The sequence below is a fragment of the Borostomias antarcticus genome, assembly GCF_949987555.1.
Source record: "Borostomias antarcticus genome assembly, chromosome: 21".
NCBI lineage: Eukaryota > Metazoa > Chordata > Actinopteri > Stomiiformes > Stomiidae > Borostomias > Borostomias antarcticus.
In genome coordinates, this window is record NC_140254.1 from 19,871,668 (window position 1) to 19,886,667 (window position 15,000).

General features: G+C 44.8%; 2 protein-coding genes across 2 annotated transcripts in view; both read right to left on the reverse strand.

The window, feature by feature from the left end:
- The window catches only part of cap2 (cyclase associated actin cytoskeleton regulatory protein 2), a gene marked incomplete at both ends in the record, with an annotated part of 23,137 nt that extends 21,831 nt beyond the window's left edge, over positions 1 to 1,306 (reverse strand). The window contains 2 exons of the mRNA XM_084454820.1: positions 132 to 229; positions 1,189 to 1,306. Coding sequence (XP_084310946.1) covers positions 132 to 229; positions 1,189 to 1,306 — 216 coding nt within the window. The remainder of the gene's footprint in view (positions 1 to 131; positions 230 to 1,188) is intronic.
- Positions 1,307 to 14,917: 13,611 nt separating this feature from the next.
- The window catches only part of rbm24a (RNA binding motif protein 24a), a gene marked incomplete at both ends in the record, with an annotated part of 10,252 nt that continues 10,169 nt past the window's right edge, over positions 14,918 to 15,000 (reverse strand). The window contains one exon of the mRNA XM_084454821.1: positions 14,918 to 15,000. This exon is cut by the window's right edge and continues 257 nt beyond it. Within this exon, the coding sequence (XP_084310947.1) occupies positions 14,918 to 15,000 (83 nt within the window).

The following is a 15,000-nucleotide window of genomic DNA, read 5'->3' on the forward strand; positions in this document are numbered from 1 at the left end:
GTGCATGTGTGTACAGTACGTGCCTGTAAGTGAGAACACATTTGTGTGTCTTGTAGGGCCATATGATTTCTGCGATGCACACACAGGCATAGCATACGCACACACACACACACACACACACCGGTACCCACATGCTTTCCCACGTCCTCTCCGATGGCGTGGCTGAGCCTCAGGTACTCTGAGACGGGCCCTCCCAGCAGCAGGTCAAACGCCTCCATGCACTGGAGGTCTAGAGAAGAGAGAAGAAGAGAATAAAAAGCATAAACATGTTTTCATTACAGAAAAGGGTAAAGGTGAGTCTGACTACTATACTAAAACAATAGAATAGAATGGAATAGAATAGAATTGAATGGACTGGCCGGCAGTCACGCAGTAGATACAGTGTTATATCACCACACGCTTCCGTCTATGCACACATGTCCCAGGTTGCCTGTTTCAATATCTGTGTGGTCTGTATGGCTCTATGTGCTACTAACCCTGCTCTGCCTTCCCTCTCCCTAGTGCCTCTCTCTCTCCCTCCTATCTTCTAACCAGGTCCAGTGGATGCCCCACTGTCACCAGCAGACCTCCCGGAGTCCGATAGATACCCCCGTGTCTGCTGTGGATGTCGTAGCATGTCCGTAGAATGTTCTCTCTCCTATGATGCTTTTAGCCTCTCTCACTCTGAAATGTAATTTAATGTAATGTATTGCTTTATAAATGTTCTTAGCCGGTAGGCAAACATACTCCAGGAGCTTGCTTGATCGCCTTGTTGAGAGGGGTCAGGGAAGAATTTTTACAGCTCACTTATCTGGCCCCCGGGTGATTACTGTTTTTTTTCCTTCCCTCTGGAATATGTAGAGGTGGGTCGTATGCCCACCTCCCTTGTTCTCTGTAAAGCGCATTGTGTTGCCTCTGGGTATGAAATGCGCTATACAAATAAAGCTTTGATTGATTGATTGATTGATGTCTGTTGCTTGATTTGCACAGAGGTAGTCACATGACTCAAGAAAAGTAGGTCTCGTGCGCAAAGAAGGGTATGAATTTGCGAGTGGGTCAAACAACTTTCATGAGTGGAATAGAACAGACTAGAACAGAACAGAACAGAACAGAACAGAATAGAAGAGGAGAGAAGAGAGGAGAAGAGAGGAGAAGAGAGGAGAAGAGAGGAGAAGAGAGGAGAAGAGAATGTCACAAATGTGTATTTACCTCCGTTGATGCCATTGACACAGTCTCCATTGGCCATGCCATTGGACGCCTGCATCTTGACGGACACTTGCTCTAGGCGAATCACAGCGTGTTCCAGCCGCTCCACTAGTGTTTCCATGGTGATGAGTCTAGAGGAGGGAAAGTGAAAGGACTCACTAAACTGAGAACCATGGATTTCTCACAGCAGCTGACCCAGCATTGGACCCCCAGGCAGAACCTCCTGGGGCAGAACCTCTATGGAACAGTTCTATGGACCTGGCAGATCAGCGGTCTGGGCTCTGAGCCCAGTCACACCTTCAGACAGATGCTTCTCTAACTACGGGAACGAAACAACATGAGATTCTCTTGGCAGTAGATGATAGATAGATAGATAGATAGATAGATAGATAGATAGATAGATAGATAGATAGATAGATAGATAGATAGATAGATAGATAGATAGATAGATAGATAGATAGATAGATAGATAGATAGATAGATAGATAGATAGATAGATAGATAGATAGATAGATAGATAGATAGATAGATAGATAGATAGATAGATAGATAGATAGATAGATAGATAGATAGATGGACAGATAGATAGATAGATAGACAGACAGACAGACAGACAGACAGACAGACAGACAGACAGACAGACAGACAGACAGACAGACAGACAGACAGACAGACAGACAGACAGACAGACAGATAGATAGATAGATAGATAGATAGATTCAGTGTATTTATTGGAAAGGAAGACATAGCCGTGTTCATCCCTTAATTGGAGTCAGCCTATAGAAGTGGATCAGGCCACCTGATAGGGTGTTATCTGTGCTGGGTGACCTCACCGGCCAGACCATTCGCCTGATTGCATTTCTACTGCCTAGGCAAAACCGTCACGCACGCACACACACACACACACACACACACACACACACACACACACACACACACACACACACACACACTCACGCTTTACATCGGTGATGCCACCCTCACTGAATGGATTATGACCTGAACACACACCACACGCACACACGTGCGCGCGCACTCACACACACACACACACACGCACGCACGCACGCACACACACACACACACTCTATGTTGGCTTTGTGTTGGCCCCAGGAAGAGCTTTCCTTACTAGAACAACTTCACAGAATCCCAAATATACAAGTTCAGTTGAACAGAATAAGGTCATGACCCCTTATCCATGTGGATGCAAATACTGAATCACAGGGGTACATGAAGTACATTTACCAAAGACAAGTGGACAATGAAACTGTCCTAAAGACACAGACCACCCAACCAGCAGCTCTGATGTGTGTTATCAGAAGTGCACTGTGAACCTGTCGTCCCCCACCCATGATGCATCAGCATGTACCCTCATTGAGTGTGTAAGTGGAGTGGGCTTTTCTAGTTCACATTTATTTTTATACCACGATATCCCCACGCTAAAATGGAATGTTCGCACATCTTTTAATATCAATCCACCTCATTATTAGTAGCCCATAGTGTCCAGATCAATGTTTACAAAGATCTGCTGTAGCATTGTCATTGCCTAGCAACGTTCCCTTTTTCAGCGGAAGTATCTGCAAATGATTAACAAATAGTTCCATTAAAAATACATCTAAAAGTTCGTATTGTCTTTCTTTTTGTAATATTGACGGATAAATGTGGCAACCGTTGTATAAAAGCATTATGGAACGAGAAGCCGTGGGATGTCACGGATATCGCCACGGCTAGCGGGGTGTAACGGTGTAACTCGTGACTAACCACTCCCGCTAGCCGTGGCGATATCCGTGACATCCCACTGCTTCTCGTTCCATAATGCTTTAATAGAGCTGGCATATAGGCCCATCATCTATAATTTTCATCGGATTATAAGCATGCATCGCTGCCCTGTTTACATAGAAAGTCAATATAATTCGCACGAACTGGGTGGCGGGTGGCATGGGCGGCGTGAATCACAGAACTCAGCGGCGCGGCGGCCAGGATTTGCCGTGCGGCGACCCATTGATCCCGCGGCGAGATTGGGCGAATTGGGCGGCGCAAATTTTCTCGCCGCGCCCGGTGTGAACACAGCATTAGAACAAGCACCAAAAGAGCTACTAAACATCTCAAGATCTGAACTCTGTGGATTTAGAAAGCAGACGGGTTCCTGAGTGGGATAGACTAGTTTTACGGAGTCACAAAGCATCGTTTTTATGTACAAAGCAAAATGTACTTGGCAAGAAAATGTACTTGGAAAGAAATGTATTGTGGCCAGCGCCCCCTAGTGGTGGGCTCTGGTACATGTGAGACGGACTCACGAACGAACGCACACACGAACATACAGGGTTCAAATGAATACAAATTAATACAATGTGTGTGTGTGTGTGTGTGTGTGTGTGTGTGTGTGTGTGTGTGTGCGCGCAGTCATGGATGCACTGTAGGTACAGTAAGTACAGTATGGGAAACTGGGCGTAGCCTCGTAGAGTCTCTGGAGAATTCTCTCACCAGTGCCAAATGCCAAGCATGGGACCTCAGCTGGCTATTTGTGTTGGCCAGCCTGGAGCAGAGCTAACCAGCCCCCCCCCATCCTGGAGCAGAGGTAACCACCCCCCCCCCATCCTGGAGCAGAGGTAACCAGCCCCCCCCCCATCCTGGAGCAGAGGTAACCAGCCCACCCCCCCATCCTGGAGCAGAGGTAACCACCCCCCCCATCCTGGAGCAGAGGTAACCACCCCCCCCCCATCCTGGAGCAGAGGTAACCACCCCCCCCCCATCCTGGAGCAGAGGTAACCACCCCCCCCATCCTGGAGCAGAGGTAACCAGCCCACCCCCTATCCTGGAGCAGAGGTAACCAGCCCCCCCCCCTATGCTGGAGCAGAGGTAACCAGCCCCCCCCCATCCTGGAGCAGAGGTAACCAGCCCACCCCCCATCCTGGAGCAGAGGTAACCAGCCCCCCCCCATCCTGGAGCAGAGGTAACCAGCCCCCCCCCATCCTGGAGCAGAGGTAACCACCCCCCCCATCCTGGAGCAGAGGAGACCAGCCCCCCATCCTGGAGCAGAGGTAACCAGCCCCCCCCCCCCCATCCTGGAGCAGAGGTAACCAGCCCCCCCCCCATCCTGGAGCAGAGGTAACCAGCCCCCCCATCCTGGAGCAGAGGTAACCACCCCCCCCCATCCTGGAGCAGAGGTAACCAGCCCCCCCATCCTGGAGCAGAGCTAACCAGCCCCCCCCCCATCCTGGAGCAGAGCTAACCAGCCCCCCCCCCATCCTGGAACAGAGGTAACCAGCCCCCCCCATCCTGGCAAACCACTACAGTTTGGCATGCTTTTGTTCTGACTCCGAACAAACACAAACACCTAATTCAACAAATCAATATTGTACAGTATAATGTGAAGAATCCCAGCCGGCTGGACAACAGCCTCTTCTCCCTGCTCAGGTCTGGAAGAGGGAACGGTGAACACAGGGGTGTAGCAGTGACTAAAGAAGTGGGTATACTCTGACTAAAGAAGTGGGTATACTCTGACTAAAGAAGTGGGTATACTCTGACTAAAGAAGTGGGTATACTCTGACTAAAGAAGTGGGTATACTCTGACTAAAGAAGTGGGTATACTCTGACTAAAGAAGTGGGTATACTCTGACTAAAGAAGTGTGTATACTCTGACTAAAGAAGTGGGCATAGTCTGACTAAAGAAGTGGGTATACTCTGACTAAAGAAGTGGGCATAGTCTGACTAAAGAAGTGGGTATACTCTGACTAAAGAAGTGGGTATACTCTGACTAAAGAAGTGGGTATACTCTGACTAAAGAAGTGGGCATAGTCTGACTAAAGAAGTGGGTATACTCTGACTAAAGAAGTGAGTATACTCTGACTAAAGAAGTGGGCATAGTCTGACTAAAGAAGTGGGTATACTCTGACTAAAGAAGTGAGTATACTCTGACTAAAGAAGTGGGTATACTCTGACTAAAGAAGTGGGTATACTCTGACTAAAGAAGTGGGCATAGTCTGACTAAAGAAGTGGGTATACTCTGACTAAAGAAGTGGGTATACTCTGACTAAAGAAGTGGGCATAGTCTGACTAAAGAAGTGGGTATACTCTGACTACAGAAGTGGGTATACTCTGACTAAAGAAGTGAGCATACTGTAGCAGACATTTTACAGTTTTTACATTAGTGATGTTTAAAGAAGTGGGTATACTGTGGGTCCATGGATAAAGAAGTGTTTCTAATGTGGGTCCATGGATAAAGAAGTGGGTCTACTGTGGGTCCATGGATAAAGAAGTGGGTCTACTGTGGGTCCATGGATAAAGAAGTGTGTCTACTGTGGGTCCATGGATAAAGAAGTGGGTCTACTGTGGGTCCATGGATAAAGAAGTGGTTCTACTGTGGGTCCATGGATAAAGAAGTGGTTCTACTGTGGGTCCATGGATAAAGAAGTGGTTCTACTGTGGGTCCATGGATAAAGAAGTGGTTCTACTGTGGGTCCATGGATAAAGAAGTGGCTATACTCCGTATACCTCCATAGACCCTCCACTACACCACTGCGCTACACAAAACCAACTCAGAGAGACTCACAAGGAGCTTCCCTCAGACCACCAGGAACCTGAAAGAAGAGACTGTTGATCTCTGGACTACACTCTGCACGTTATGTTTATACTCGCTAGAATATACATATCTACAGTCAGTAAATATACTTGTGAATACATATCAATAGACTATGTGGATAAGTATATACTGTATACCCATACTTAGACCCCTACGTACACTTGTCTGTTTATGTAACTTAACTGCACAACTTCACCAACTCTCCAGCATCCCATCCCTTTATGTTCTGTATTTCTCTCTAACTCTATTTTGTACCTTGTATTTAGTAGGGCTGGGTATCGATTCGATTCCGATTCACAAAGTTCAGAATCGATTATCACGATTCGATTCGATTCAATATCGATTCGGTTAGTGTTACTAAAACCTTTTTTTTTTTTTTTTATAGCTGTAACCTTAATTACATGACTGCCAAGTTATGCAACACATTATACTAGGGCTGGGTATCGATACTGATTTCCAAAAATTAATGAATGAATCATTGAATGAATGAATGAACTATTCATTCCTTCATTTATTCATTCATTCATTAAATAAAAGATCGATTTTGGGATTCATGAATCGATTCAGAATCATTTGATTCAGAATCGGTTAATCGATGTTTTAAACCCAGCCTTAGTATTTAGATACATTGTTTCTCTAATATGTTGACCTCTCTATATTGTTAAGTGTGTGCTCACTCTAATGTACAGTACAGTATGTGCTAACAGAAGAACATTCCACTACTTGCACATGATGTAGTGTGACAAATAAACCTGACTTTGACTGAGAACTGTGATCAGTTGGGAGCACTGATCTAGAATCAGTTGTCATTTTTAAATACAATTCTATGGACTTGGGTAGAGCTGGTCCTAGATCTGGACTCCTGTTGTGAGATGCTCTATAAGTATGGGCAGAGGTGTGTACAAGTGGGACCACACATTATGGCCCTTAATGCCAGAGTAAAAAATATTATTAATAACTTGTTGGTGGACTATTCTTTGGTGGTATGGACATAATGCAGAGTGTGCCTTTATGGAGTTTGGTTTGAGTTTAAACCCCTGACCTATACCTAAAGCACCAGCATTGAAGTCCAAAAGAGTCACTGAGAACTGATCCCACAACATCCTCTACTTCATGAAAGGAGAAACAATTAGCTACTGTGTTTGTTCAAAGCTCATCAACAGTTCATTTTGATGAAAACTGAATTGGCAAGCTTTGAGACTGACACAGCAGGAATCTGGAAGGATTTTTTGGATTGGATTCGAAATCTCTTAGATGCTTGATTAGAAAGGTCTGTACAGTACTTATAAATCCCGGTGAGTGGTAGTACACTTGACTACTGTATGTTGAGTGCACTTATTGTAAGTTGCTTTGGATAAAAGTATCTGCTAAATGACTGTAATGTAATGAAGGATGCTATTCAATTAGCATCTTGTAGCGATTGTGCCAACATTTCCAGAGCAATGGAGAGGCCTGTGGACTAACATTTCATCTCTGTCCACTGTAGGTTTTATATGGAGCTAATCTACTCAAACGATAGTAACAATTGAAGTATAGAAACAACCCTAGTGGGACTTGAACTCAAAACCTCATGGCAGAAGTTTTAGTTCTACGCTTCAATATTTTACTTATTGTAATGGCAGCTAGAGAATATTTAATTTCGACTAATAGTATCAATATTGTATCAACTTTATTAAAATTCTGTTAAACAGGTATCTGCACAAAGCACTAAGGTTTAAGATCTTCATACACTGTAGCAGTCATAGGCCATAATAGCCCAACTTAGAAAAGACATTTCAGGGGACAACTGACTGTCCAACTGAAACACACCCTCAAACAACAGCTGTGAAAGCAGACCTGTATTATACTGAAATGAGAATGACATTGCCACATAGTGAGCCATGTCTACTGAACCCGGTGCCCTCCCTGGTATCTGATCTAGGGGCTATATTGGGCTCCTGTGTGGGTTTGGACTTGCTATTCAGTGCTACATAGTCTAGAGAGGTCCAATGCTAGTTGGTGGGCCTTTCTCAGAGAAAAAGGTCTCGGTCAACAGTCTATCATGGTATTACAGGATGATAAGTGATTTGAACAATCGGATGTAGAAAAGTTATATCCATTTATGAAAATCTCATAAATATTAGGCATAGCCATATCCATGTTGTAATGTTCCAAAGATCAAAGAATGTGCAGCACAGGTTCAATGATTCTTATTATAATAAATTAACATAATGTCACGAAGACACGTTAAAAGTAGGTAGGCCTACTATTTGAAATAGCTTTGCATCTCACCAAGATGTGGAGGCGTTTGAGGGAACCGGCGGATAGTCTAAATCACATGACACCACACCATAATAAAACATTGCAATGCACTGACATGGCATGTAGGGGTCTTCACTCAGACAATGACGCTGCACTTCCACCATCTACCTATCGACATCACCAAATACACGCAGCAATAAATATGAGATTACAATGTCTATATGCAACCATAGTCGTTTTCTGGGACATACACGTTACGGAGAGATGTAAGCGAACAAAACCATACAAAACGTCAAGTCACACAGACCACAGACAGAGAATATAAATAGGGCAATTGTTTAGACCTTTGTCGGGGCTAGTGTCTTCTTTTCTTCTGCTAACACAACGGATCGGATAAACGCACACACTGTCATTCTGCGCGTCTGCGCACACACCCTGCCCCACCTCGCTCATCCCAGCCCGTCCAAAACACAGCATGCCATTCACACACGAACACAGTTCACCAATTACCTTGGAATAGAAGTCCCCGGTGAATCTTGACGTGAAGTTTTCAAGTAATTTTAATGTGCCGGGAAAGATTCGTACCCCGCGTATGTCTGTCTCGCCTTAACCAGCCTCCCTGTCAGTCAACGCGTTTCCGGGAGGTCCAAATTAAGCAACATAGCGAACCCGAGAACGCGCTGGGGTGAATGGCGAAGTGCACCAGTCACTGAGTCAGTGGAGCTTCCATTAAGTCAGTCAAGTTAAAAGCAGCTTGGGTGCCCAGACACCTCGTCTAAATATGGAACCCCTGTTGTGTTGCACAGACTGTGGTCTAGACACGTTCACTGCAAATGTCTTTTATATTCATTTTAGCCTATATATTAGAGAGATGGAAATTCATAAAACGTGTAAATTCATGTCCCTCTTCATTCTCCTCTTTATCATCATCATCATCATCATCATCCAACTACAAGGGTCTATTTTCCCCCATCATGCCCATAAGTAATTGTATCTAGGATATAATCGCTGACTTTAAACATACAGACAGGACCATTCAATGAACAGGACCATTCAATGACCATTCATCCTTCCTTCCATGTCTCCATCCATCTATTCCTTAGTCTGGAGTCAAGCGCCACAAAACATGGTCATGGGGGTGGAGCCAGTGCGTTACCTTTCAAATCCAGCTGCATTTGAACAGCCAATCATGAAGGCCAATCAGCCTCCCTGCACAGCCAACTACCTGCGCGGGCCAATCATCCTTGTGCGTTCATAATCCGAATGCATTCTCATTGGTGTCCACAAATATCATAGCTTCTTCCCAGAAGTTCTTGCCGCAGCGAGAGTTTGGGAAGATCCTTCCTAACTCCTTACATCCACCCACCCATCCATCCATCTATTCCTCCCTCACTCCTTCCATCCCTCCACCCATCCATGTACTTTATGACTCCTCACCCCCCATTCAACAACCCTGCCTCCGACCTCGGCCATGGCGCAGGTCAGATGCCATGGAGGCCGTGATGATGGTCTGTGTGTGTGTGTGCTGTGTCATGCTAGTCCAGGTGTGTGTGTGTGTGCTGTGTCATGCTAGTCCAGGTGTGTGTGTGTGTGCTGTGTCATGCTAGTCCAGGTGTGTGTGTGTGTGCTGTGTCATGCTAGTCCAGGTGTGTGTGTGTGTGCTGTGTCATGCTAGTCCAAGTCTATGGGCGGCGTTGTGTGTCCATCAGTGTTCCACCACGTCTTGCTACTGCCTGCTACCAAGGGAAGGAGGGCGGACATGGATCTCTGCATCTTTTATTAATTGAAGACTTTGCATCATTAATAGGCTTTCCCCTGGCGAATCCATTTTCTCTCAAGCTCTCGGCCGCCAGATAAAGGCCTGTAGGAATGACAATTGAGTGTCCCCTGTGTTTTTTTTAATGTGGTTTGAACCCAAAATGGTGGATAAGTCTTGCGTGACAGTGTTACACAACAGAGAGCAGTGTCACGCCAGGGAACATTTTGTTACTCCTCTGTGACACACAGACTACACACACATACTGGATATACACCAATACCTCCTTGGTATACGTACATGCACACACACACACACACACACACACACACACACACACACACACACACACACACACACACTCTCTCTCTCTCTCTCTCTCTCTCTCTCTCTCTCTCTCAAACACACACACACACACACTTGCACACACACATAGTAGAATTGCTCCTAGGTGCTTAAAACTTGGTGAGACTCCAGAGCACCATGCTTTACCACCTACCTCTCTTCTAGAGCACCATGCTTTACCACCTACCTCTCCTCTAGAGCATCATGCTTTATCACCTACATCTCTTCTAGAGCATCATGCTTTATCACCTACCTCTCTTCTAGAGCATGATGCTTTATCACCTACCTCTCTTCTAGAGCATCATGCTTTACCACCTACATCTCTTCTAGAGCATCATGCTTTATCACCTACCTCTCTTCTAGAGCATCCTGCTTTACCACCTACCTCTCTTCTAGAGCATCCTGCTTTACCACCTACCTCTCTTCTAGAGCATCATGCTTTATCATCTACATCTCTTCTAGAGCATCATGCTTTATCACCTACCTCTCTTCTAGAGCATCATGCTTTACTACCTACCTCTCTTCTAGAGCATCATGCTTTATCATCTACATCTCTTCTAGAGCATCATGCTTTATCACCTACATCTCTTCTAGAGCATCATACTTTATTACATCTCTTCTAGAGCATCATGCTTTATCACCTACATCTCCTCTAGAGCATCATGCTTTATCACCTACATCTCCTCTAGAGCATCATGCTTTATCACCTACATCTCCTCTAGAGCATCATGCTTTATCACCTACATCTCCTCTAGAGCATCATGCTTTATCACCTACCTCTCTTCTAGAGCATCATGCTTTATCACCTACCTCTCTTCTAGAGCACCATGCTTTATCACCTACATCTCCTCTAGAGCATCATGCTTTACCACCTACCTCTCTTCTAGAGCATCATGCTTTATCACCTACCTCTCTTCTAGAGCATCATGCTTTATCACCTACCTCTCTTCTAGAGCATCATGCTTTATCACCTACCTCTCTTCTAGAGCATCATGCTTTATCACCTATATCTCCTCTAGAGCATCATGCTTTATTACCTCTCTTCTAGAGCATCATGCTTTATCACCTACATCTCTTCTAGAGCATCATGCTTTATCACCTACATCTCTTCTAGAGCATCATGCTTTATCACCTACCTCTCTTCTAGAGCATCATGCTTTATCACCTACCTCTCTTCTAGAGCATCATGCTTTATCACCTATATCTCCTCTAGAGCATCATGCTTTATTACCTCTCTTCTAGAGCATCATGCTTTATCACCTACATCTCTAGACTCTAGAGCATCATGCTTTATCACCTACCTCTCTTCTAGAGCATCATGCTTTATCACCTACCTCTCTTCTAGAGCACCATGCTTTATCACCTACCTCTCTTCTAGAGCACCATGCTTTATCACCTACCTCTCTTCTAGAGCATCATGCTTTATCACCTACCTCTCTTCTAGAGCATCATGCTTTATCACCTACATCTCTTCTAGAGCATCATGCTTTATCACCTACCTCTCTTCTAGAGCATCATGCTTTATCACCTACCTCTCTTCTAGAGCATCATGCTTTATCACCTACATCTCTTCTAGAGCATCATGCTTTATCACCTACCTCTCTTCTAGAGCATCATGCTTTATCACCTACCTCTCTTCTAGAGCATCATGCTTTATCACCTACCTCTCTTCTAGAGCATCCTGCTTTACCACCTACCTCTCTTCTAGAGCATCATGCTTTATCACCTACCTCTCTTCTAGAGCATCATGCTTTATTACCTCTCTTCTAGAGCATCATGCTTTATCACCTACATCTCCTCTAGAGCATCATGCTTTATTACCTCTCTTCTAGAGCATCATGCTTTATCACCTACATCTCTAGACTCTAGAGCATCATGCTTTATCACCTACCTCTCTTCTAGAGCATCATGCTTTATCACCTACCTCTCTTCTAGAGCATCCTGCTTTACCACCTACCTCTCTTCTAGAGCATCATGCTTTATCACCTACATCTCCTCTAGAGCATCATGCTTTATCACCTACATCTCCTCTAGAGCATCATGCTTTATCACCTACCTCTCTAGACTCTAGAGCATCATGCTTTGTCACCTACATCTCTGATGTGCTCTGGCTTCCCCACAACCATATACAAAAGTGCATACATCCAAATGTTGTTTTTCAAAAATCACAATTTGACATACTTCCACTGAAAATTTAAAATATCAAAACAGGGCCGCATTCTCTTTAAATATAGAACCTTTTATTTCAATTTAGAGTAAATAGTGTTGAAATTCTGAAATAAAGTTTTAATATCAACAGGACCTTTGCATTTAAATAGTAAATAACACTTGACATGCCTTCATCCAGTGACAATGAAATGCTTCCTTAAAAATATTTTTTTTGTCATTTATTTTCATATTTTCCCTTGTAAGAAATAGTTCAAGTATAAAAATTCCCAACAGTGTAAAATAGCCCATCTGAAGAATATTAAAAGCCAAAGAAGCACGGCTATTGAAACCTTGACAAGGACTGTACATTCTACTGTACATTCTATTGTACATTCTACTGTACATTCTACTGTACATTCTATTGTACATTCTATTGTACATTCTAATGTATGAAGCAGCATTTTTGCTTTTTTTGTCAGGATTTTTTTGTCTTTTCAACAGTTCTAACACAGAAGAGGCAGAATACAATCTGCATGCAAATAGGCCTGCGTTTAAATAAAGTTTCATACAAAAGGCATTACACTAGCCAATATAATCATATGAGCTTATCATCATTCTAAAGATTCAAAAAGGCAAAAATATAATTGTACAGTGCACATACAGAAATTGTATCTTAAATAAATCCTACATCAACATTTTTGGTTGAGTATGTTGTTAATAATAATAATAATAATAATAATAATAATAATACAACTAAATCTACTCAATAACTTATATGCCTTGAGATGAGTACATAATAATATTAATACAGTACCGCCACTAAGTTTTCTTCCTTAGAGCGAACACAGTCAACTCTCAAATAAATATTTTAAATAGTAGATCTCATTTTTCTTCTCCTCTTAAATAGCAATACAAACGTAAGGCACACAAAGAGCCCACACATTCGTATGTGGAGAACCTGAAGTGCCCCACCTCCCCTTTCTACCCCCCCCCCCTTTCTAGACACACACATGAGGCAGACCAGTTGTTAGGGGAGGGTCTTGTGGGGAGGGGGGCAGTACCTGATACCAGCCTGGATACAGCTGGGACAGAGGGGGGAGGTGCTGACAGGGGCGGGGCCAGAAGGGAGAGAGGGGCAGGGGGAGAGAGAGGGAGGTGTAGAGGGGGAGAGAGGGAGGTGTAGAGGAGGAGAGAGAGGGAGGTGTAGAGGGGGAGAGAGAGGGAGGTGCAGAGGGGGAGAGAGAGGGAGGTGCAAAGGGGGAGAGAGAGGGAGGTGTAGAGAGGGAGAGGGAGGTGCAGAGGGGGAGAGAGAGGGAGGTGTAGAGAGGGAGAGGGAGGTGCAGAGGGGGAGAGAGAGGGAGGTGTAGAGAGGGAGAGGGAGGTGGGGCCGAGCCAGCTCCCAACATGAGCCCAGGGATTAAAATGTGACAGCTCAACAAACGAGCACAAGTGATGCGTTCTTTCCAGAGTGATCCGTTTGTGTGGCGCTGTGCTGACTGTCCCACTGACCCCCCCCCGCCTCCCCGCCCCCCACACCCGCCTCCCCGCCCCCCCCCCCAACCCCGCCTCCACCGCCAGTTGCTCTCCCCCTTTTGCTCTCTCTCTCTTTCTCTCTCTCTTTCATTCTGACTAGATCTCACAACACAGAGCCAGAGAGCAACACCACTGAGGCCTTTGTCTCTTGTCTGACTGCTATGTACGCAACTGTGTGTGTGTGTGTGTGTGTGTGTGTTAGAACAAAAACTGATTTGGTGTTTCTCATTGTCAGGAGCCATTTTGTTTTATTTCTTTCTCTGTGGGTGCCCGTTGTTCCCATGCCCTTTGTCGAGCTGAAGAGTCAATGTTTTTCCTGCAGTTTGTTTTGTCTCCTGGTCATTTGTTTGTTTTGCATAGGTCAAGAGGTCAAGACAGAGTAAAAAAAGGGACATTCAGCATTAGGAAGATAAAAAGGTAGGTCTTAATTTCAACGTACGACATGAGCTACAGCTCTTCAACTCCTTCTCTACATAGTTACTCCCTGACAAGCAGAGGTTGTCCTTGCTAACACGCTGGAAACGGCTCCATTTCCCTGATTCAACTTCAAATGCACTTGAAACAACAAGAACGACAACAAGAGCCCTCGAAATGTAATAATAATAAATATAGGTTATGAGAGCTTTCGGAACCAAAATAAGAACACGTTAGGAACATCTCTAGGCGTTCCTCAAAGAGAACGATCTCCTACGTTAATGACAGCAATGGGACTGAGTAAGGCCTTGGTAAACACCTACACCAACCACACTGATTAGTCCTTGCATTTCTCTTCTATAAATAGATACTTTACTACAATAATATTCATAGTGATAAAGTTATAATAACAATGATAAATCACCTTCCTTACTTTGTTCCGAGTTTTCGTATTTTCTGTTTTTTTGGTTTAAGCACAGCAAGTTGGAAAGTTACTGTCTGAAGTTCCCACCTCACCATCATCATCATCATCACCATCATCATCATCATCACCATCATCATCACCCTCGTCGCGACTCCCGTTCCTGCCCGCCCCTCCGACCAATCTCTCTCTCGAGCCTCTTCGTCGTCCTCCTCCGCTCCACCTCACAGCCAATCAGCCGCGGGCGGGGGCGGGGCTCCCCTCCCCTCGTGTCCGGCGGCTGCAGTGGCTGCTATTGCATGCGGTCGGCCTGCAGCTGCTGCGGTTGGTATTGGCCGAAGGCGGCGGCGGCGGAGCCGGGCGCGGCGGCGAGGG